This window comes from Saccoglossus kowalevskii, chromosome 16 (assembly GCF_978046115.1).
Source record: "Saccoglossus kowalevskii chromosome 16, keSacKowa6.1, whole genome shotgun sequence".
Classification (NCBI taxonomy): domain Eukaryota; kingdom Metazoa; phylum Hemichordata; class Enteropneusta; family Harrimaniidae; genus Saccoglossus; species Saccoglossus kowalevskii.
In genome coordinates, this window is record NC_140656.1 from 31,805,701 (window position 1) to 31,832,547 (window position 26,847).

Here is a 26,847-nt window from a genome sequence, read left to right on the forward strand (position 1 = left end):
TGAGTCTTACTAAAGAACTTGTATCTTTAGGGAATAGAACCTGAGACAATTCTCTTGAGGGCAGCAGCTAGGAAACACCTTAATGATGCTCTCAAACAAAGAGAAGAATATGATGCCTCAGATAATGATGAGAAAACTGTTTCAGGTAAATGTAACATTCTATCATTTTGTTTGCCCATAATAATGTTAACTTTTTTTTCATTGTGCACTACCTTAAAAAAGTTTCTGAATTAATTATTATATTCATGTCCTTATATGTTTACTTTGGATAGAATTGATAAACACTCGTAATATTCAAATCATATGCAAATTACTTGACGTTATTTACATAAGCACTTTGCATCAATGAATATTTAAATTATCTGGAATGATTAAGACTTTGTATTCATGATTATTACCTGACGTTTGCATAAGCATTTTGCATTCAATGAATGTTTAAATCATATGCAGATAACTTTGCATGCTTAGCACTTTGCTTCATTAATCATATGCAGATATCTTTGCATGCTTAGCACTTAGCTCATGAATATTTAAATCATATGCAGATAACTTTGCATGCTTAGCACTTTGCATTCAATGAATATTTAAATCATATGCAGATAACTTTGCATGCTTAGCACTTTGTTCTCATGAATGTTTAAATCATATGCAGATAACTTTGCATGCTTAGCACTTTGTTCTCATGAATGTTTAAATCATATGCGGATAACTTTGCATGCTTAGCACTTTGCTTCATTAATCATATGCAGATAACTTTGCATGCTTAGCACTTTGCTTCATTAATCATATGCAGATATCTTTGCATGCTTAGCACTTTGCTTCATTAATCATATGCAGATAACTTTGCATGCTTAGCACTTTGCTTCATTAATCATATGCAGATATCTTTGCATGCTTAGCACTTAGCTCATGAATATTTAAATCATATGCAGATAACTTTGCATGCTTAGCACTTTGTTCTCATGAATGTTTAAATCATATGCGGATAACTTTGCATGCTTAGCACTTTGCTTCATTAATCATATGCAGATAACTTTGCATGCTTAGCACTTTGCTTCATTAATCATATGCAGATAACTTTGCATGCTTAGCACTTTGTTCTCATGAATGTTTAAATCATATGCGGATAACTTTGCATGCTTAGCACTTTGCTTCATTAATCATATGCAGATATCTTTGCATGCTTAGCACTTTGCTTCATTAATCATATGCAGATATCTTTGCATGCTTAGCACTTTGCTTCATTAATCATATGCAGATAACTTTGCATGCTTAGCACTTTGCTTCATTAATCATATGCAGATATCTTTGCATGCTTAGCACTTAGCTCATGAATATTTAAATCATATGCAGATAACTTTGCATGCTTAGCACTTTGCTCTCATGAATATTTAAATCATATGCAAATTGCTTGACATGCTTAGCACTTTGCTCTCATGAATATTTAAATCATAAGCGATTAACCTGACATAATTTACATAACAATTATATTACATTCATGAACATTCAAATCATATGTAAATACCAAGGAAGTTGTGTCTTCAATAAATTCCCTATATGTTTTGTTTCAGTACTTTCATCTCAGCGTCTCACATCCGATGCAGGTACCGCTGATACTGGTCTAGGTAGTGGCAGCCTACTTGATGATTACGCATCATCTGACATGGAAAATATTGGTAAGTACATGTGTGCCCAAAATCTTGCTTTCCAAACTAACCATTTTGATTGTCATCCACCACTTAATACATTATCTAAAAAAAAAAACCAATCAAAGTGAATTGACATTCGGTATTTGTTTTGTTGGTAATTGACAATACAAAACTCATCCTAAATGCAATTGGATGTTTTCATAATTGTCTTGGATCATTTTGGTAATATAAAACCACTCCAAATAATAATAAAACATGTGCACAATATGTGCACGCAAATGCTAGTTGTAAATTTTACACGTAAACTACAAATTAAACATTGATTATTATAGTTTTTCCCGTAAAAATGTTAGTGTAAAGTTTTGTACATTGTAATGCATTTTACTATCATAATTTCCCATTTCTGAAAAATTAAAAAAAAATTATGGAGGTTTGTTTTCTGAAAGGTGACTTTAACATCAAAGGGTTGAAGGTCATAGGGTTTGGCATCAAAAGGCATAAGAAATAGGACTAGCTTGCAAATATTCACAAGCATAAAGTGGAGCACCTTCACCTTCAAATCTGTGATTAGTATTTCCATGGCATTGACAAGAATTATCATCATTTGATTCTATAGTCAAAGCTTATTCTCTAAACATCTAATCTGTCAACTCTTGGGATTGCACCAGGGAATCATGGGATACCATTGTTCATTTTTTTCATACTATGAGTCCTTCTGTTGTATTCTGTTGTATTTTAATCAATTAAGTAAATTTGCTGTGAGATTTGGCTTAACTGGATTTGCCCCATTGAGAAATACTAGTTTATAACAAAACTTAATGACATTGTTATCTGGATTAGTGTCACACATTATATAACACAACACCTGGTCCCATCTGTTATTATCATAATGCCATGACAACCTGGATATACACTTTGTAATCTTTTCAGCATGGTTTCTGATTTATTCATGTAATATTGTATTATCATTCATGGAAGATATCATTGGGCTAAAAAAAAAAAGGTTTAGCTTCTTGTCATCTCGCAAGTCAGTTCGAAACCTGTGTATCGCACATTTGTTTTGTTGCAATTTTGGATACCAGTGAAGTGCAACCACGTATGGTAATATTGAAAACTGTTTTGTTTTCTCTTTGGAAGCTGTTTTGTTTTCTCTTTAGAAGCTGTTTTGTTAAAACTGAATCTTTTTTAGGATGAATAACATTGAATTATAATGGTGTCTTTGTAGCGGGTATTTGAAACAACATTGCAGTTATCATCCGATAATCTCTGACCATTCAATGATGATGCATAATTAATACTCATTACTTATTTAGAACTACCCAAGCATGATGAAAGAATGACGGTGGCTGACTCTGAAATTATTAGACAAGTACTTAGAGAAAGACTGGAACACCGACCTAAAGGTAGAGTACGGAAGACATAATAGTGTTTGGCAATGAATGACCTCTGACCAAGATTAGAGTCAAAGGTCATCATAAACTACTATATTTGTAACCTGTCTGATGTGTTTGTATTTTGCTGTGTGTGTTGATGTGGTTGAAGTCTGCATGAATGATTGGTTCTTTTATGTTGTTCATTATGTCCGTTTACCGTCAGCTATGTGTGTTTTTATTGTCCATGTCTGTGCACTCTACATGAATCATCCGTGTCTGTGTACTCTTCATGAATCGTCTGTGTCTGTGCACTCTTCATGAATCGTCTGTGTCGCACTCTTCATGAATCGTCCGTGTCTGTGCACTCTTCATGAATCGTTCGTGTCTGTGCACTCTTCATGAATTGTCTGTGTCTGTGCACTCTTCATGAATCGTCTGTGTCTGTGCACTCACTCTTCATGAATCGTTCGTGTCTGTGCACTCTTCATGAATCGTCCGTGTCTGTGCACTCTGCGAATCGTCCGTGTCTGTGCACTCTGTGAATTGTCTGTGTTGCACTCTTCATGAATCGTCTGTGTCTGTGCACTCTTCATGAATCGTCCGTGTCTGTGCACTCTTCGTGAATTGTCTGTGCACTCTGTGAATCGTCTGTGTCTGTGCACTCTTCATGAATCGTCTGTGTCTATGCACTCTTCATGAATCGTCTGTGTCTGTGCACTCTTCATGAATCGTCTGTGTCTGTGCACTCTGTGAATCGTCTGTGTCTGTGCACTCTGTGAATCGTCTGTGTCTGTGCACTCTGCGAATCGTCCGTGTCTGTGCAATCTTCATGAATCGTCCGTGTCTGTGCAATCTTCATGAATCGTCCGTGTCTGTGCACTCTTCATGAATTGTCTGTGCACTCTGTGAATTGTCTGTGTCTGTGCACTCTACATGTATCGTCCGTGTCTGTGCACTCTTCATGTATCGTCCGTGTCTGTGCACTCTTCATGAATCGTCTGTGTCTGTGCACTCTTCATGAATCTTCCGATTTATTTCATTTTTCATCCCATACTAATCATTATCCATGCAACATTTCAAAAGAAGAGTCAGTGATCCTTTAATTCATTCATATCCATGGTAACCTTTAATTTCATTTCATGAAAAATGTAATTAGCAGCTAGCATCCAGGCATCATTATAAAATCAATTACCTACCATGATTGCGTATCTGTCTGGTACTGTTCATTGCTTTTAAGCATTATTAAAATATAGGAATCATAACAGTAGCATTATTAATTATTAACAGTATTGTTATAATACAATATCATTATTAAAATAACCTTATTAAAACATATTATATCATATTCATTTCACAAATTTTCATCAGAATCATGTTTGTGCTCAGTGTCGCTAATATTAAAAACATTCAGTTGTGACTAACTAAAATCATCAATAAAATCTTTACGTGTATGTTTGAGTTTAAGGAATTGTGGAATGTGATTGCTTTTAATCATCTGTATTAATAGCTAGTGCTGCACTGTTACTCTGATCAAAGCACAAGGATATTCTACTTTCATGGAGAAATAATAAAGAAATAGATCTTTAAATATATCACTCGGTTGTAATATGTTGTCACTTCTTTATACTCACACATTCAGAATAATGCACTAATTCAGCACTGTGTAAGAGTGACTTTGATTGGATGGTTACCATTTCAAACCTGTGCATTTTCACCCAATCAGGAACAAACTTACTGTCATGCACTACTAAACATTCCTATGCATTTTCACCCAATCAGAAACAAGCTTACTGTCATGCACTACTAAACATTCCTGTGCATTTTCACCCAATCAGAAACAAGCTTACTGTCATGCACTACTAAACATTCCTGTATATTTTCACTCAATCAGAAACAAGCTTACTGTCATGCACTACTAAACATTCAGCTTTGTAAATACCAATGATACAGAAATACAGTGAACTCTGTATGTGGAAAACAATACTTGAGATTGAACACTCTTTTTTATTTCTTAACATTTTACTTTTCTACTATTAATTACCGCCACAGATGTTGAGGTAGCATTTATGTTTGAAGGTACAAAAAAAACAATGTGCATGTGTTTGATGCATGTTTTTCTTTCTGCTACAATCACTTCAATTTATTGAATCAAAATTTGGGAGAGATACACAGAGAACCAGGGCATATATCTTGTATTTGTAATCTTCAGAATTAAGAATTGTATTTTACTTTTCTTGTGTCTGGTTCTGTGTGCCTACTCGTTTAGAAATCATTAACTTCAGATAAGGTGCTGCCCTCGGTGATGGATATATGCAATGTTTTTGTTTTTACTGAATCATTCCCATCATCATCCAAATCTTAATCATTTCAATCCCAAGCTAATCCCAGTACCTTTCACTCTTTTTTAGACTTAAAAGATTTTTGTTTTTCAAATTTGCTAACTCATCATCCAACATTATATTTAATGTCATTTTATATGCGTGTCAAAAAAAAATATGATAAATTGCACCGATGAAATGCTCGGAACCTATTTGCATGAGGTCCTCATCTGCATGTAACTCAATCGCCGAACCTATACATCCTTATTTGGCTGAAAATGGAATATTCTAGCCATAGAGGATTCCATTCCAAAATAGGGGTGTGGATGGGACAGTAAAGCATGCTTGGGTAAGTTAAGAACTGCTGAAATAATTAATATAGAATTTAAAGTTTCTCTTCTTATAACATCTCACGCACCATATTCTATGAATTGCAGATGCTCATGTTGGTGGTGGCCATGGCAACCACAGTAACCATGCCGATGAGGAGGCTTCTGATTTGCATGAATCGGAGGTGCTCTCTAACACTCTCAACAACAGCACCACCCCGAATGAATCCACTGCTTCTGAGTCCACTTTGACATTGCAATCTCTTTCACATGAACCTTGCACTTCTGACCTTTCACCTCCACATGGACTAAACATGCAAATGATGACCACGGATGAGTATGATACTGATGATCATGATACTCATCAAGAATCGTTAAATGTGTCCTTTGTAGAGTATAGGGAGTTTGAGAATGGGGAACTTGATCGACAGCTTGATGCAAAGGTGGAGGCAGCAGTTGAGAAGCTTTTGCTGAGATTACACGACCCAAGTCAAGCTCATTCCAAAGTCTCAGACTCTCAAGGGGAAAGTGGAACTGATAAAGAGCAGACACCACGATCAGAAGATTCCCAGCTGACTGCCAAGAGCTGCACCAGCAGTAGATCCAATTCAAGCAGCACGAAGCAAAAGACAACACCAAAGAAAAAAGTTCCAAGCAAAGGGAGTAAGAAAAGTTCAACTAACATAGATAAAATAAATGAATTGGAATTAGTTATTGAAAATGGTGAATATACAACTGAACCAGAGAGAAGAGAAACCAGATCTCCAGATGGCACCATGGTTGCAAAAGGTGTAATGGATCCCAAACATGGCTTTGTACCTCGTGAAATTGCTCGCGTCAAGAAGCCAGAGAAACACAGTGATAATGAATCCGTTGCTACGGAGGACTTCGAACTTTTTTTTCGGGATGCTATGGTCCCAGATGCTGCTGGACGAAAGGGAATAAGACCAAGCCCTTTTCTTGCACACCGTGTTGGTAGTGATACCGATTCTGTGATTACAGTGGCAACCGATAAATTTGAGGAACAGTTTCACAGTATTATGTTCAGGAGTCTTGAAAACATTGAAGCAAAAAAATCTCTTAAAAAGTCTCCTTCCCCCGGACCATCTCCCATGAAAGCAACTTACATTCCATCTAAGAAAACCACACCCAGTAAAAAGGTTCGTAGTTACACATCTCCGTCCCCGACACCTGTATCAAGACTAAGACCTGCAGCTGCACCTACCACCACACCCAGAGACCGCGCACGATCAATGTCACCTCCAGTCAGATCACGAAAATTCTTGGTTGTTGGTAATCCCTCAAAGAGTGCATCATCATTGCCGAAAAGTGGTCCAATGAGACGAGCAAAATCGTACGATGATGTTGACTCCATACATACGGAAGATTATATGTCTCGTTATATTGGCTCCATGGTTCACCAAAAAATAGGTTAATATTAATTTATTTATTTCAAGATTTTGAAATTATTTAAATTTCATTTTATATAATTGCTTATTAAAATTAACATTTTTGTAATGCAATTCATAATTTATAAAAACTATAACTTGTAACTAATATTAACTTTGCTTTTGAAGCACGCTTCATTCCTAGTAGTCACCAGATTTGTTCCTTTTATCATTTTTATTTTTTGAACTTCATAAGCAATCCGAATGGCTAGACTTTTAGGAGGTAAGTTGTAAACTTCCCCTCCTTCCTCATCCTTCTCCCCCATTTACATATAAAATGGAACATTCTCACTAAGAATCTAATAAGGTTTTTACATGATGCATGGTACAAAGGGGTGTAGGGTATAATTATGTCACTCTTTTCTGGCTCCTGAAAATATATCTCCCTGCAAAATTAAAGTTATTTACCATAGATTATATCATATTGTAATATTCCATAGCTTTAACAATCCCAATAAATTATTGTATTTTCTTGAATGAAATGACATTTTAATAAACATATTGTTTCCCCACAACAAAATATTTGACCTAGGTTTTAAAATATTATTTTCATCATATCCCTTCTAATTGCATACATTATTAATGTATTTATTATTACATTGGGCCACTTTAATGTTAGCATTAATTAATTATTCATGTTGTCATGGGAACCATAATGTCAGTAGGAATACGATAGTTGATTAGAAAGGCTTGCAGGCGAATGTCTGTTATGTGCCTAGAGGACTTGGTATCTGACATTTGCGTCTTCATAAGGACTATTTGATTTTTAAATGTGAGGGATATCATAAAATGTTTATTGAAAAATGGAAGATAACGTGACACGTTGGTGACTGTCCTATCTGTAGGTAATTTTCTTGCTGCAATGTTTAACACTTCACCCACAGTTGATGGTTCTACCTGTCATCCCTACCTTTGTACTAATGGTATATCCCATCTATTGTATACTTTTTGGTTTAGCCCATAAACAGGGATGACAGGTTTAGATGTTGTTTTGTTGTGAATATATTTTAACCTGTCTTCTTTTACTCGCATTGCTTTGTATGGCTTTAGACACCTGTCGCTTTTCAATACAGCAATCTCTCCTTTCATAAATTTTACATGTAAACATTTTGTTGGCAAGGAATTTCTTGTGAAAATTGTTGTAAGTTTGGGTTAACAGCCGCTGATGTGTTGCTATGGGAAATGAATTCCTGATTCAATTTGAAAAGGAAAAACTCAAAAATAGTATATATTAACAGTCATACTATTTTTTTTCAAAAATCTTTTCGTTGGTGCAACATTTAATATGTGAATAGGTTACAGTTCTATGCATGTTATACTGCGAACCATTTTATTTTCACTGCTATTACTTCAGAGTTAAATTTAAGAGCATCCACAGGGACTATTTTCATGAAAGCCATGTGACTCAGGCTGCATGCCAGTGAAATGTTAACTGTAACAAAATTTGGAAATTTTCTCAACTCTCTGGTGAAATAAAGCACTTCACAGTAAAGTACATTTTGGTACAGTTTTAGAAAGAAAAAAAAATAATTTTTGGGCAATTAACATTCAGTGTTGCCTTTTAGATTTGTGTTTCTAAAAAGTTACAACCCTTTGAGTGCCATCATTGTTTCCCAAAAAATTATTTTGCCTATTTTTATATTTCTGTAATCTTTTTTCAAAAATTGCGGACTTAATTTTCTATTTTGAAAAAATATGACACAATGCGAGTTTTATTTTATGAAAGATGACAAGAGTTGACACATAAATACTAGGTAACTCTCACATGAACATGGAAAAAATTGACATCTCAGAAAATTACTGATTTTCCAAAATTAAACCAGACTGTTTTATGTGCAATGGCACTATACCAGTCATTTCCTTTGAACATTCACTAAATTTAAAAACACCTTGAGTTTCTAGTTTTATAATTTCCTTTTCTCATTAGTTTTTTGTTTTTCATCATTTTCTCATGCATTTCCTGCTTTAATTTCAATATTAAATCAAACTTTTCTTTGAAATTATGAAAATACAATGTCATTTTGTGATAATCAGTGAAAAGAATAATGTATGATTATACAAAGACTAATAATTTGTTAGATTATTAATGATTTGGAAACAAATATTTCTGGAAATGTTTGTAAACCTATTTTGTGATGAAGACAGGTGTTGATTTGTTAGACTGACTTTATGTAGGGCAGGCACCTTTGTTCTCAATGTTGTCACCTGTTTAGTTATGAAAACATTATTAAAGTAAAATAAAGTAAATTGATGGAGGTATGTGCATTGGAACAGAATTTATTACTCCTGTATATGCCATAATTGTTAGCTTTGTTTTATTTCACTGTGAGCTAAATATGCTCATATAAAATTTGACAATAGTTTGTGTCACAGATCAGTGAATTCAAAACCTAGGGTCTATTACCTAACCCTAACCCAATACCCTTCGCATGTGATGTCATTAGTTCTCAGCCTTTTCATGTTCTACATGTTAGAAAAGTATGGAGGACTGTAAAAAACAACCATTATGGCCGCCAATGTCTATCCAACAGTACTCAAAAGTCAGTTCAGTTAAAATGTCACACCTTGTCTGATTTTGTTGACGAAAAATAATAAAGAAACAACTAATTTGAAATCCTTAAAGAAAGATGCGACTTTCTATTAAAAAATGTTGAAATTTTGAAAGACTGAATTCTTGAAAAGTTCCATCAAATACATATAGAGGAATAAAATATTGATGGTACTCACACTTGTTTCCATGCAATTGATGTTGCCATGATGTGATTTCTCTACTGCATAAAACGTTGGCAGCCATTTTGGATTGGAAAATTTGCAATGATGCAAGCGATTGAGATTCTTAATTCAAGCTCTTACTCTCAGAATTTAAAAGAATTAATTACAAAGAATAATTCAACAAACCTTCAGGAAATTCCTGTTCCAAAAATGTGTTAGCTGCAACTATTCTTAACCAAACTTTAGGGTTTTGAGATTCATCAGTTGCTGTATACTGTGATATGTTTTAATTTCATGAGTCAAGTTTTTTGCAAATTCTGCGAGTCAGTAATATTTTGTAGTAGTGAAACTTTGTCTGGGATTCTGCATCCTAGAGTGTCAGTGATTTTTGCAAAACTTTGTCTTCTCAAATGCCAGAAATCCAGCAAATCAAAAATATTCCTATTAGCAAAAATTAAGCACCTTACAGTATTTGATCTGAAATTAAACAAATTTATCTTTTTTTTTAAATTTGGCATTTTTTCAAAAATTCAATGTCTGTAATATAATATTGACAATTATTATAAAAAGTTGAGAAGAATGGTTTTTCACAGGAAATTAGTCTTGGGAGAGAATACATTGAAAATGTTCCCTATCACTTAGTCTATGAAATTATGCTTTAATAATGGAATCTATAATGAATGAAAGATGTTGACATTTTAGCTGCAGACTGCTTGCAGGAAATGATAAGTTTTGATTGAACAGCTAAATTTCAGTTGTCACATCTCGATATCCTTGCAATTCAAGTTATTCCTCACCTTAAGCAACTTTTGGAGTAATGCATTCAATTTTTTTCTGTATCATTATACTACTACTTTTTTTTTTATAGATCCTATTCCGTCTCATCTCCGAAGCCTCAGGCGCAATGGGGGAAGAAACAGCGATGGCGGTGACTCTGTGAGAACAGAAGATTACGAGAATCAATTTCATACTATGATGATAAAACAGCTTGCTGGAGTGCCGATTACTAGTTTTGATGACGTCGCTATTGCCAGTGATGTGGATTCAGTCAGAACTGGAGAGATTCACAGAGCTATTCAAGACAGCATAGGTAAATATGTTATAAATTATTCTGGGGTTTGCCACTCATCAATTTAATTTTAAAATTGGATCAAGAAAATATTTTTTTTTGCCACCAATAACAAATTACGACTATCTAAGAAAAATTTCATCATTTGAAAACATGTTATCAGATTAATTAAACATCAAGAAATATACTGTTTAATATAATGTGGACAATCCTGTTGTACAATTCAATTTCCTCCATGAAACTGAAAAATGTTATCTTTTCCCTCTTTGCCAAGTGGTTAACTTATTAAATATCATGTATTTCTATTGAAAACTTTATGAACATATTTATATGTTTTTCTATGAAAGTAAGTATAATTTCCTTCTGGTTAAATGTGTTGTTCAGAATGTTTGAGAAAATGTGGAAAGAAACAAGACTGGTTTAATTTTGCCATAGTTGACTTTCATGTCCTAACCACATTAAATTGCCATTTAAAAAAGAAATGGTCTGACAGACCTATCATGTCTCAAACTCAGCAAAGTGTATAGTAACAGTACTTGCATCGTGTTGTAAGATTTCTTTAATGAAGTAGTTTAGCTTGAGATGCATCATGGGAGTACCACCATTTTGTAGGGTTTTATTAACAAAGTACCGGTGGTGATTGCTTGAGGTGTATCATGGGAGTATCGCCATGTTGTAGGGCTTCATTACTAAAAGTCGTGATATCTTGAGATGCATCATGGGAGTACTGCCATGTTGTAGGGCTTCATTACTAAAAGTCGTGATATCTTGAGATGCATCATGGGAGTACCGCCATGTTGTAGGGCTTCATTACTAAAAGTAGTGATGTCTTGAGATGCATCATGGGAGTACCGTCATGTTGTAGGGCTTCATTACTAAAAGTAGTGATATCTTAAGATGCATCATGGGAGTACCGTCATGTTGTAGGGCTTCATTACTAAAAGTAGTGATATCTTAAGATGCATCATGGGAGTACCGCCATGTTGTAGGGCTTCATTACTAAAGTAGTGATATCTTGAGATGCATCATGGGAGTACTGCCATGTTGTAGGGTTTCATTATTAAAGTAGTGATATCTTGTTATGCATCATGGGAGTACTGCGATGTTGTAGGGCTTCATTACTAAAGTAGTGATATCTTGAGATGCATCATGGGAGTACCGTCATGTTGTAGGGCTTCATTATTAAAGTAGTGATATCTTGAGATGCATCATAGGAGTATTGCCATGTTATAGGGCTTCATTACTAAAAGTAGTGATATCTTGAGATGCATCATGGGAGTACCGTCATGTTGTAGGGCTTCATTATTAAAGTAGTGATATCTTGTGATGCATCATGGGAGTACTGCCATGTTGTAGGGCTTCATTACTAAAAGTAGTGATATCTTGAGATGCATCATGGGAGTACTGCCATGTTGTAGGGCTTCATTATTAAAGTAGTGATATCTTGTGATGCATCATGGGAATACTGCCATGTTGTAGGGCTTCATTTCTAAAGTAGTGATATCTTGAGATGCATCATGGGAATACCGCCATGTTGTAGGTCTTCATTACTAAAGTAGTGATATCTTGAGATGCATCATGGGAGTACTGCCATGTTGTAGGTCTTCATTACTAAAGTAGTGATATCTTGTGATGCATCATGGGAGTACTGCCATGTTGTAGGGCTTCATTACTAAAGTAGTGATATCTTGAGATGCATCATAGGAGTACTGCCATGTTGTAGGGCTTCATTACTAAAAGTAGTGATATCTTGAGATGCATCATGGGAGTACCGTCATGTTGTAGGGCTTCATTATTAAAGTAGTGATATCTTGTGATGCATCATGGGAGTACTGCCATGTTGTAGGGCTTCATTACTAAAGTAGTGATATCTTGAGATGCATCATAGGAGTACTGCCATGTTGTAGGGCTTCATTTCTAAAAGTTGTGATATCTTGAGATGCATCATGGGAGTACCGTCATGTTGTAGGGCTTCATTATTAAAGTAGTGATATCTTGTGATGCGTCATGGGAGTACCACAATGTTGTATGGCTTCATTACTAAAGTAGTGATATCTTGAGATGCATCATGGGAGTACTGCCATATTGTAGGGCTTCATTTCTAAAGTAGTGATATCTTGAGATGCATCATGGGAGTACTGCCATGTTGTAGGGTTTCATTACTAAAGTAGTGATATCTTGTGATGCATCATGGGAGTACTGCCATGTTGTATGGTTTCATTACTAAAGTAGTGATATCTTGTGATGCATCATGGGAGTACTGCCATGTTGTCGGGCTTCATTACTAAAGTCGTGATATCTTGTGATGCATCATGGGAGTACTGCCATGTTGTATGGTTTCATTACTAAAGTAGTGATATCTTGTGATGCATCATGGGAGTACTGCCATGTTGTAGGGCTTCACTACTAAAGTAGTGATATCTTGAGATGCATCATGGGAGTACTGCCATGTTGTAGGCCTTCATTACTAAAAGTAGTGATATCTTGAGATGCATCATGGGAGTACTGCCATGTTGTCGGGCTTCATTACTATAGTCGTGATATCTTGTGATGCATGATGGGAGTACTGCCATGTTGTAGGGCTTCACTACTAAAGTAGTGATATCGTGTGATGCATCATGGGAGTACTGCCATGTTGTAGGGCTTCACTACTAAAATAGTGATATCTTGAGATGCATCATGGGAGTACTGCCATGTTGTAGGGCTTCGTTACTCAAGTAGTGATATATTGTGATGCATCATGGGAGTACCGTCATGTTCTAGGGCTTCATTACTAAAAGTCGTGATATCTTGAGATGCATCCTGGGAGTACCGCCATGTTGGGCTTCATTACTAAAGTAGTGATATCTTGAGATGCATCATGGGAGTACTGCCATGTTGTAGGGCTTCATTACTAAAGTAGTGATATCTTGTGATGCATCATGGGAGTACTGCCATGTTGTAGGGCTTCATTACTAAAAGTAGCTATATCTTGAGATGCATCATGGGAGTACTGCCATGTTGTAGGGCTTCATTACTAAAAGTAGTGATACCTTAAGATGCATCATGGGAGTACTGCCATGTTGTAGGCTTCATTACTAAAGTAGTGATATCTTGAGATGCATCATGGGAGTACTGCCATGTTGTAGGGCTTCATTATTAAAGTAGTGATATCTTGTGATGCATCATGGGAGTACTGCCATGTTGTCGGGCTTCATTACTAAAGTAGTGATATCTTGTGATGCATCATGGGAGTACTGCCATGTTGTAGGGCTTCATTACTAAAGTAGTGATATCTTGAGAGACATCATGGGAGTACTGCCATGTTGTAGGGCTTCATTACTAAAGTCGTGATATCTTGTGATGCATCATGGGAGTACTGCCATGTTGTAGGGCTTCATTACTAAAGTAGTGATATCTTGTGATGCATCATGGGAGTACTGCCATGTTGTAGGGCTTCATTATTAAAGTAGTGATATCTTGAGATGCATCATGGGAGTACGCCTTAAGATGCATTATGGGAGTACTGCCATGTTGTAGGGCTTCATTACTAAAGTCGTGATATCATGAGATGCATCATGGGAGTATCGCCATGTTGTAGGGCTTCATTACTAAAAGTAGTGATAACTTGAGATGCATCATGGGAGTGCTACGATGTTGTAGTGCTTCATTACTAAAAGTAGTGATATCTTGAGATGCATCATGGGAGTACTGCCATGTTGTAGGGCTTCATTACTAAAAGTAGTGATATCTTGTGATGCATCATGGGAGTACTGCCATGTTGTAGGGCTTCATTACTAAAAGTAGTGATATCTTGTGATGCATCATGGGAGTACTGCCATGTTGTAGGGCTTCATTATTAAAGTAGTGATATCTTGTGATGCATCATGGGAGTACTGCCATGTTGTAGGGCTTCATTACTAAAGTAGTGATATCTTGTGATGCATCATGGGAGTACTGCCATGTTGTAGGGCTTCATTACTAAAGTAGTGATATCTTGAGATGCATCATGGGAGTACTGCCATGTTGTAGGGCTTCATTATTAAAGTAGTGATATCTTGTGATGCATCATGGGAGTACTGCCATGTTGTAGCGCTTTAATACTAAGGTAGAGATATCTTGAAATGCATCATGGGAGTACACTTTAAGATGCATTACGGGAGTACTGCCATGTTGTAAGGCTTCATTACTAAAGTAGTGATATCTTGAGATGCATCATAGGAGTACTGCCATGTTGTAGGGCTTCATTATTAAAGTAGTGATATCTTGTGATGCATCATGGGAGTACTGCCATGTTGTAGGGCTTCATTACTAAAAGTAGTGATATCTTGAGATGCATCATGGGAGTACTGCCATGTTGTAGGGCTTCATTACTAAAGTAGTGATATCTTGAAATGCATCATGGGAGTACACTTTAAGATGCATTATGGGAGTACTGCCATGTTGTAGGGCTTCATCATTAAAGTAGTGATATCTTGTGATGCATTATGGGAGTACTGCCATGTTGTCAGGCTTCATTACTAAAGTCGTGATATCTTGTGATGCATCATGGGAGTACTGCCATGTTGTAGGGCTTCATTACTAAAAGTAGTGATATCTTGTGATGCATCATGGGAGTACTGCCATGTTGTAGGGCTTCATTACTAAAAGTAGTGATATCTTGTGATGCATCATGGGAGTACTGCCATGTTGTAGGCCTTCATTACTAAAAGTAGTGATATCTTGAGATGCATCATGGGAGTACTGCCATGTTGTCGGGCTTCATTACTATAGTCGTGATATCTTGTGATGCATGATGGGAGTACTGCCATGTTGTAGGGCTTCATTACTAAAAGTAGTGATACCTTGAGATGCATCATGGGAGTACTGCCATGTTGTAGGGCTTCATTACTAAAAGTAGTGATATCTTGTGATGCATCATGGGAGTACTGCCATGTTGTATGGTTTCATTACTAAAGTAGTGATATCTTGTGATGCATCATGGGAGTACTGCCATGTTGTATGGTTTCATTACTAAAGTAGTGATATCTTGTGATGCATCATGGGAGTACTGCCATGTTGTCGGGCTTCATTACTAAAGTCGTGATATCTTGTGATGCATCATGGGAGTACTGCCATGTTGTAGGGCTTCATTACTAAAGTCGTGATATCTTGTGATGCATCATGGGAGTACTGCCATGTTGTATGGTTTCATTACTAAAGTAGTGATATCTTGTGATGCATCATGGGAGTACTGCCATGTTGTAGGGCTTCACTACTAAAGTAGTGATATCTTGAGATGCATCATGGGAGTACTGCCATGTTGTAGGGCTTCACTACTAAAGTAGTGATATCGTGTGATGCATCATGGGAGTACTGCCATGTTGTAGGGCTTCATTACTAAAATAGTGATATCTTGAGATGCATCATGGGAGTACTGCCATGTTGTAGGGCTTCGTTACTCAAGTAGTGATATATTGTGATGCATCATGGGAGTACCGCCATGTTCTAGGGCTTCATTACTAAAAGTCGTGATATCTTGAGATGCATCCTGGGAGTACCGCCATGTTGGGCTTCATTACTAAAGTAGTGATATCTTGAGATGCATCATGGGAGTACTGCCATGTTGTAGGGCTTCATTACTAAAGTAGTGATATCTTGTGATGCATCATGGGAGTACTGCCATGTTGTAGGGCTTCATTACTAAAAGTAGCTATATCTTGAGATGCATCATGGGAGTACTGCCATGTTGTAGGGCTTCATTACTAAAAGTAGTGATACCTTAAGATGCATCATGGGAGTACTGCCATGTTGTAGGCTTCATTACTAAAGTAGTGATATCTTGAGATGCATCATGGGAGTACTGCCATGTTGTAGGGCTTCATTACTAAAGTAGTGATATCTTGTGATGCATCATGGGAGTACTGCCATGTTGTAGGGCTTCATTACTAAAGTAGTGATATCTTGTGATGCATCATGGGAGTACTGCCATGTTGTAGGGCTTCATTACTAAAGTAGTGATATCTTGAGATGCATCATGGGAGTACTGCCATGTTGTAGGGCTTCATTATTAAAGTAGTGATATCTTGTGATGCATCATGGGAGTACTGCCATGTTGTAGCGCTTCAATACTAAGGTAGAGATATCTTGAAATGCATCATGGGAGTACTGCCATGTTGTAGGGCTTCATTATTAAAGTAGTGATATCTTGTGATGCATCATGGGAGTACTGCCATGTTGTAGGGCTTCATTACTAAAAGTAGTGATATCTTGAGATGCATCATGGGAGTACTGCCATGTTGTAGTGCTTCATTACAAAAGTAGTGATATCTTGAAATGCATCATGGGAGTACACTTTAAGATGCATTATGGGAGTACTGCCATGTTGTAAGGCTTCATTACTAAAGTAGTGATATCTTGAGATGCATCATAGGAGTACTGCCATGTTGTAGGGCTTCATTATTAAAGTAGTGATATCTTGTGATGCGTCATGGGAGTACTGCCATGTTGTAGGGCTTCATTACTAAATTAGTGATATCTTGAGATGCATCATGGGAGTACTGCCATGTTGTAGGGCTTCATTACTAAAGTAGTGATATCTTGAGATGCATCATGGGAGTACTGCCATGTTGTTTGGCTTCATTACTAAGTAGTGATATCTTGTGATGCATCATAGGAGTACTGCCATGTTGTAGCGCTTCAATACTAAGGTAGAGTTATCTTGAAATGCATCATGGGAGTACACTTTAAGATGCATTATGGGAGTACTGCCATGTTGTAGGGCTTCAATACTAAGGTAGAGATATCTTGAAATGCATCATGGGAGTACTGCCATGTTGTAGGGCTTCATTATTAAAGTAGTGATATCTTGTGATGCATCATGGGAGTACTGCCATGTTGTAGGGCTTCATTACTAAAAGTAGTGATATCTTGAGATGCATCATGGGAGTACTGCCATGTTGTAGTGCTTCATTACAAAAGTAGTGATATCTTGAAATGCATCATGGGAGTACACTTTAAGATGCATTATGGGAGTACTGCCATGTTGTAAGGCTTCATTACTAAAGTAGTGATATCTTGAGATGCATCATAGGAGTACTGCCATGTTGTAGGGCTTCATTATTAAAGTAGTGATATCTTGTGATGCGTCATGGGAGTACTGCCATGTTGTAGGGCTTCATTACTAAAAGTAGTGATATCTTGAGATGCATCATGGGAGTACTGCCATGTTGTAGGGCTTCATTACTAAAAGTAGTGATATCTTGTGATGCATCATGGGAGTACTGCCATGTTGTAGGGCTTCATTACTAAAAGTAGTGATATCTTGTGATGCATCATGGGAGTACTGCCATGTTGTAGGGCTTCATTATTAAAGTAGTGATATCTTGTGATGCATCATGGGAGTACTGCCATGTTGTAGGGCTTCATTACTAAAGTAGTGATATCTTGTGATGCATCATGGGAGTACTGCCATGTTGTAGGGCTTCATTACTAAAGTAGTGATATCTTGAGATGCATCATGGGAGTACTGCCATGTTGTAGGGCTTCATTATTAAAGTAGTGATATCTTGTGATGCATCATGGGAGTACTGCCATGTTGTAGCGCTTTAATACTAAGGTAGAGATATCTTGAAATGCATCATGGGAGTACACTTTAAGATGCATTATGGGAGTACTGCCATGTTGTAAGGCTTCATTACTAAAGTAGTGATATCTTGAGATGCATCATAGGAGTACTGCCATGTTGTAGGGCTTCATTATTAAAGTAGTGATATCTTGTGATGCATCATGGGAGTACTGCCATGTTGTAGGGCTTCATTACTAAAAGTAGTGATATCTTGAGATGCATCATGGGAGTACTGCCATGTTGTAGGGCTTCATTACTAAAGTAGTGATATCTTGAAATGCATCATGGGAGTACACTTTAAGATGCATTATGGGAGTACTGCCATGTTGTAGGGCTTCATCATTAAAGTAGTGATATCTTGTGATGCATTATGGGAGTACTGCCATGTTGTCAGGCTTCATTACTAAAGTCGTGATATCTTGTGATGCATCATGGGAGTACTGCCATGTTGTAGGGCTTCATTACTAAAAGTAGTGATATCTTGTGATGCATCATGGGAGTACTGCCATGTTGTAGGGCTTCATTACTAAAAGTAGTGATATCTTGTGATGCATCATGGGAGTACTGCCATGTTGTAGGCCTTCATTACTAAAAGTAGTGATATCTTGAGATGCATCATGGGAGTACTGCCATGTTGTCGGGCTTCATTACTATAGTCGTGATATCTTGTGATGCATGATGGGAGTACTGCCATGTTGTAGGGCTTCATTACTAAAAGTAGTGATACCTTGAGATGCATCATGGGAGTACTGCCATGTTGTAGGGCTTCATTACTAAAAGTAGTGATATCTTGTGATGCATCATGGGAGTACTGCCATGTTGTATGGTTTCATTACTAAAGTAGTGATATCTTGTGATGCATCATGGGAGTACTGCCATGTTGTATGGTTTCATTACTAAAGTAGTGATATCTTGTGATGCATCATGGGAGTACTGCCATGTTGTCGGGCTTCATTACTAAAGTCGTGATATCTTGTGATGCATCATGGGAGTACTGCCATGTTGTAGGGCTTCATTACTAAAGTCGTGATATCTTGTGATGCATCATGGGAGTACTGCCATGTTGTATGGTTTCATTACTAAAGTAGTGATATCTTGTGATGCATCATGGGAGTACTGCCATGTTGTAGGGCTTCACTACTAAAGTAGTGATATCTTGAGATGCATCATGGGAGTACTGCCATGTTGTAGGGCTTCACTACTAAAGTAGTGATATCGTGTGATGCATCATGGGAGTACTGCCATTTTGTAGGGCTTCACTACTAAAATAGTGATATCTTGAGATGCATCATGGGAGTACTGCCATGTTGTAGGGCTTCGTTACTCAAGTAGTGATATATTGTGATGCATCATGGGAGTACCGCCATGTTCTAGGGCTTCATTACTAAAAGTCGTGATATCTTGAGATGCATCCTGGGAGTACCGCCATGTTGGGCTTCATTACTAAAGTAGTGATATCTTGAGATGCATCATGGGAGTACTGCCATGTTGTAGGGCTTCATTACTAAAGTAGTGATATCTTGTGATGCATCATGGGAGTACTGCCATGTTGTAGGGCTTCATTACTAAAAGTAGCTATATCTTGAGATGCATCATGGGAGTACTGCCATGTTGTAGGGCTTCATTACTAAAAGTAGTGATACCTTAAGATGCATCATGGGAGTACTGCCATGTTGTAGGCTTCATTACTAAAGTAGTGATATCTTGAGATGCATCATGGGAGTACTGCCATGTTGTAGGGCTTCATTACTAAAGTAGTGATATCTTGTGATGCATCATGGGAGTACTGCCATGTTGTAGGGCTTCATTACTAAAGTAGTGATATCTTGTGATGCATCATGGGAGTACTGCCATGTTGTAGGGCTTCATTACTAAAGTAGTGATATCTTGAGATGCATCATGGGAGTACTGCCATGTTGTAGGGCTTCATTATTAAAGTAGTGATATCTTGTGATGCATCATGGGAGTACTGCCATGTTGTAGCGCTTCAATACTAAGGTAGAGATATCTTGAAATGCATCATGGGAGTACTGCCATGTTGTAGGGCTTCATTATTAAAGTAGTGATATCTTGTGATGCATCATGGGAGTACTGCCATGTTGTAGGGCTTCATTACTAAAAGTAGTGATATCTTGAGATGCATCATGGGAGTACTGCCATGTTGTAGTGCTTCATTACAAAAGTAGTGATATCTTGAAATGCATCATGGGAGTACACTTTAAGATGCATTATGGGAGTACTGCCATGTTGTAAGGCTTCATTACTAAAGTAGTGATATCTTGAGATGCATCATAGGAGTACTGCCATGTTGTAGGGCTTCATTATTAAAGTAGTGATATCTTGTGATGCGTCATGGGAGTACTGCCATGTTGTAGGGCTTCATTACTAAATTAGTGATATCTTGAGATGCATCATGGGAGTACTGCCATGTTGTAGGGCTTCATTACTAAAGTAGTGATATCTTGAGATGCATCATGGGAGTACTGCCATGTTGTTTGGCTTCATTACTAAGTAGTGATATCTTGTGATGCATCATAGGAGTACTGCCATGTTGTAGCGCTTCAATACTAAGGTAGAGTTATCTTGAAATGCATCATGGGAGTACACTTTAAGATGCATTATGGGAGTACTGCCATGTTGTAGGGCTTCATTGACGCATTACGTACTGACATTATTTTTTCCATTCATTTTGGCTATCCAAGGAGGCTTTCAGGTGATGTTTTAAGGAAGAAGTTTTAGTTACATATCACTTTTCAAATCTACTGTATAGCGAAACAAATGAATTTGGGTGGTAGGTCCAGTGAATACGGCTAGACCCCCAAATTGTGGTCGTCATCAGCAATCCGACTTGCATGAAGTCCTGTTTGTTACGAAATTCTAGTAATATGTTTATTGAAAGTCAGTGTGCGACACAGTAGAATACCCAACTGTGATATATAGTTACAATTTGGATGTATTGAAAGCTGTTAGTGAAATGGAAACCTTGGTGCGTAATGATCGGTTACAGTTACCGGTTATTCTGCTATACAGTGGTACATTTTACCCATAAATTTGGGAGACGTATTTCTGGCTCAACCTCATTTTAAGCAAACTTTGGGGTTTAAGTGCATCTTACAGGGTCCATAGCGTTGGGAAAATCCTTTGAAAGTCTTTTGAGGTCTGGAAAGTTTTGAGTTGTCTTTAAATTACAGGAAAAATCAAAAAATCTTTGAAAGTCTTTAAATTTCTTCATAGAAATATTAGTTATTAATACATTTTATAAAGGTCCGTTTCCCCCCAGGGAACTACCATATCCCCAGAACTTTGATGAGCTTTGGTGATGATGTTGGCCTGAATTAAGGCTCAAAATGTCTTAGAAAAATGCAAGAAAGTTTGGAAAAAGGCCTGGAAAAGGCCTGGAAATCATTTGGCTTTTGGTGCTATGGACCCTGATCTTAAAATATGTGTGTTGCTCTCATGAGTGTACAGTTTATCCAAGACATTCTTTCTTTTGTATTTAGTCCATCTCTTGTTTGCCCTTCTCTCCAGGAATCTCCTTCTGTAGGGTTGCCCCTCAAGGCATTACTGTAATCTATAGCCAATTATATGCGCTCTGATCATCTCTGAATAGGTGCAAGCCAAACCATGGCATTGACCAGTTACAAATAATGCACTCCCTTTAATTACAATCATTTGCCTTCATGTGGTAGATATTGTATATTTTATCTCCAATCAATGACATTCCACAATCTACATGATGCCTATCAGTCTCTGAAGTAGCTACATGCAAAGGTGCAAGCTAAAGCAAGTATTCACTTGGCAATTCGCCAATTGTACAATCAGGTAGCAATCACCTTCAACATTTGTCTTTGTCGTTACCATGGTTTGGTGAGTCAAGAGAATAATAAGACAGAGAAAAAAACTGTTTACCAAGATAATTTGGCGAGTTTACTAAAGAAAGGAAGTTCTTTTTTTATATGGTTTTGGATGTTCAAATTGATCTTGTGTAAGGAAGTCCCTTTCAAACAAAAGAACGATAGGTGCTTGAGTCATTGTTCTCCACCTATTGTAGTTTGGGGGTGTGGGTGTAAATAATAACAAGTGTGAGCCGGAGCTTGCGTTGAGGCAGGACCACGCTAACTATCAGCTGTGAACACTACGCCAAGACTGACAGAAAATCAATAATTGGAAGATATAGGTTATTACTTTGATGCAATTATGCAGCAAGGTGACTGTTTCGTGTATTTGGTGGAGCCACTTAGTCGCGGTACCGATGACAGTGACAGCGACTTAAAAGACAGAAGTGTCTCTGAACCTGACATGGCTTTTCTAGCAACACTTCGAGACTTTGAGGGTAAGATGACACCATGTGTTTATCACAAAATTAAGTTTTGCTGAAGTCATGCTGTTTTAACAGTTGGTATAGCTTGGGTTGTACACGTGTATATTTTTCTTAATTTTAAAAACCTTGGAGAGAATGAATAAGGCATAATTTTTATGACGTTTGATATAGTTGGACAATATTTTTTTTAAATATGAATTAAATATTTTCTACAAAACTTCCATGCTCATTTGCCAAGTTTATGTTTTTTTAAAGGGCCAAGATTGGTTACCATGGCAGCATGTACTATTGTTTGGCTTCACTGGGGACATTGGTGTAGTTTAGCAGACAGTTACTACAATTTATGTATTTGCCCTTGTTTAAAGAATGCTAAGCAGGGCGATGCATTGTTGTTTGTTTGTTTGCATTGTACTACTATTTGAAGTCGATAAAAATGTCAATGCATTTCGACCTTACTGATAAAAATTCTTGATTAAAATTTACTACCTGATTTCTTTTGATAAACTAATTCATAATTATTTTAAGATAACTGGGAGTGATTTACAAACAAATGTGAGAAATATTTTCAGTGAGAAATGCGACAGTATTGTATAGTTTCACCTGACAAACCTTAAAGTAATTTAAAAGAGAATAACTTGTTTGCTGTTAGTGACCTACAACTCTGTTATCCAGTTACAAAAAAATGCTTTAACATACTTCTGTTTGCTCACCTTTTCACATTTTGCCCTTTCATTGATAGACCTAGAAATAATAATACAACGGAACGTTGTAACATAATGCTTCTTGTGATGCATTGTTTTGACATGATTTCTCAATATAATTTGGGAATTATTTATTGTTTTCAACTTCTGTGATGTTTAAGTGATTTAATTAAACTTTGACAAAACTTTGAAATAAATGTTCGGAATGTCCGGGTGAATTTTCTGTAGCATTACAGTGCTCACATCTAATGTTAGACAGTGCATACCGTGTTGTTGAAAATTTGTGCTTCCCTCCGTTAGTTTTTCATTGTTTGTGTTCGTCATGCTTTCTTGGTTTTATTTAATTACTTTGCAGTCCTGGTAGTTGTTGTTGTTGTAAAGCAACTTTAAACCAATCTTGTTTGGCTTATTCCAGTAAAGTTACTAAAAATGTTGTTGTTGCCTCACAACTGTCTGCAATTATCTTGTATTTTCATTTCAAAACTCCTGAACATAAAAAGGTCTGTTGTTCGAGAGAGTTTAACACCAATTTATAACTTGGCTATAAAATAGTTCACAATACCTTACAAGGTATAATAGTAGATCTCTTGTCGTGAGCTTGAAAGAGAGGTTTTATTGCATCGTTTGAGTTTAACAGACAACATCGAACACAGCGATGATTCCAAATTTAATTGTCATTGGTAGAGTTTTAAAGAGGTTAACTGCTTTCCTTTTGTCTCATCTTTGTTTCAATTGTATAGCATTACTGTAGTATAATTTATTTAGCCTGAAAATAACAATTGGCTTGTTAGTAAATATTTTTGTGTGTGTGATCAGTTACATGGAAAGTATCAGTGTCTTTTCACTACAGTTTGTATTCACTGGTTTCCACTTCAACAAATATTAATTCCAAGTGAAAATAAAGTAATCAGCATTATTAGTTCTTATAACAAATTTGAATAAAATAGTTTTAGGCCATTCTTCAACAGTAATTTCACCAAATCGATGACCCTTGAGTAAAGGAAATTTTTGTTTACAGTTACCATAGAGATATCATTGTAAGCTCCAGCTATGTTGTAGGTGGTACCCTTGTTTTTAACATGATAGCCTTGTGGTATTTCATAAAGTACAATTGAGTGACCCTTCTTATTGTTTTCCTGATGATGTTGTTGTCATTTCCTACCAAGCCATACTAATTCAGAACAAACGTACCTTGTGAAATAATAGATAGGAATTTTAAATGATATATATGATAAAGAGACATTTGGGATTGTACGTACTGGTCTATGATAACTATATAGATAATGCTGTGTTAAATTTCAATGTGGAGATTAACTCGCACTCACTCATAAAATCATCCAAAATCAATTCATGGGAGTATACTGTAAAATGACTAATTTTCACTGGGTTTAAATTTCGCTGATTTACCATTTCAGGCATATTCAGTGGGTTTTAAATTCACGATTTTATCATTTAGATAATGTGTTCTATGCTCAAATTTATGTGAAATAATCCAAATTAAAACCCAGCGTATATTTAATCCTTTTACAGTAGATAAACTTATGTCTGCTTTGCTGACATTTGATATAAGCTCTTTTTGCTGCGATGTTAGATGAATTCAAACATGTAATTGTTTTCTTATAACTGTTAGCTATACCATGCCTCTGAGAATGAGTTCGGTATAATTGGTGCAGTGTAACCTGCTTTTACATAGAACACCATGTAGTTTGAGAACAAATTTTTTTTTTTATATACTATTTACATTTATAGGATTCTTAAATATAAAAGCAAGCCTAAGAAGTAGGAAAAAGTGTAAAGATTTATTCAGGTTTGGGTTAGACAGGTTTTACTGTTTACCGTAATGGAGATATTTAACACCTAATTCATAGGTTCATCAGAATCTTTGTTATGATTGGTCACAAAACAAATGGGTTGTTTTCTAACTTTATATTGGTCTTTCATCTTGGTCTGATTGCTGGCTTTTCAAAGACAGATTTTGTTACTTCACTAATATTTTATTTAGGCTTTAACTGATAAATTACTAATTTTCTCTCAATTATAATTATCAATAGTCTAATAACCACTTGATTTTGACAGTCTATATGTCTTGAAACTTTTCATAATTTTGTGTTATATTCGCCTCTTGTGGTGGTTATTCATATATTATACCAACTTGATTTTTAAAATAATTCTGAGACACAAAAATAAGTTTAAAGAATCAAAAAACATGTTCAAATGTGTTAATGCATCTGCAACGCAGTACTTGCAACCATGGTTAAATAAAATGGGCCCTGGAACTAACAAACGTCGATTATAGATTCACTGATTTATGACAATAATTTGCACCAGTATTTTAGTCTTACAAGGTTTGTTGTCAATGTTTGTGTGTGTTTATATTTGTCTCAAAAAATACAGATTCTGAATTGAATACATTCTATTTCATTTTGTGGGTTGACAAATGTTCTGGATTCACAAGCCATGCACTGAAGATGGCAATAATTTTGTGTAATTCTGAAAAATCGAAAGTCACATTTTTATTCACTATGCACTACATTCGTAGTGCAAAATATTATTTTTGCCAATTTGCATTTTAATCTTTCTGAGTGTTATTCATGTTTGGGACCAACATACACTATAGACAATACAGTTATGTTATCATTGTGAATCAATCCATTTTTTACTTTGCTAGGATTTTCAATCTGACTATTTCATGGAATTCATAATTACAAATTCTGTCACTGTTACAAAATTGTGTGATTGTCACTGTCTCTGGAAATTCAGGAAAATTTGTCTTGTGAAAGTGAAGAGTTTTACATTATATGGTTATGGCACATCACAGCTGTAGGAGCATCACAGCTAAAGGTGCATCACAGCTAATGATGCATCACAGCTAAAGGTGCATCACAGCTAAAGGTGCATCACAGCTAAAGGTGCATCACAGCTGAAAGATGCATCACAGCTAAAGGTGCATCACAGCTAAAGGTGCATCACAGCTGAAGGTGCATCACAGCTAAAGATGCATCACAGCTGAAGATGCATCACAGCTGAAGGTGCATCACAGCTGAAGGATGCATCACAGCTAAAGGTGCATCACAGCTAAAGGTGCATCACAGCTGAAGGTGCATCACAGCTAAAGATGCATCACAGCTGAAGATGCATCACAGCTAAGATGCATCACAGCTGAAGATGCATCACAGCTGAAGGTGCATCACAGCTGAAGGATGCATCACAGCTAAAGGTGCATCACAGCTAAAGGTGCATCACAGCTGAAGGTGCATCACAGCTGAAAATGCATCACAGCTAAAGATGCATCACAGCTAAAGGTGCATCACAGCTAAAGATGCATCACAGCTAAAGGATGCC

General features: G+C 36.5%; 1 protein-coding gene across 4 annotated transcripts in view; it reads left to right on the forward strand.

Moving 5' to 3' along the window:
- The window catches only part of LOC100376122 (uncharacterized), a 173,846-nt gene that overhangs the window by 82,349 nt on the left and 64,650 nt on the right, over positions 1-26,847 (forward strand). For all 4 annotated transcript variants that reach the window (XM_085491375.1, XM_085491373.1, XM_085491374.1 and 1 more), the window contains exons 4-8: positions 31-145; positions 1,572-1,676; positions 2,963-3,052; positions 6,063-7,100; positions 10,698-10,919. In XM_085491375.1, the coding sequence (XP_085347501.1) occupies positions 31-145; positions 1,572-1,676; positions 2,963-3,052; positions 6,063-7,100; positions 10,698-10,919 (1,570 nt within the window). The remainder of the gene's footprint in view (positions 1-30; positions 146-1,571; positions 1,677-2,962; positions 3,053-6,062; positions 7,101-10,697; positions 10,920-26,847) is intronic.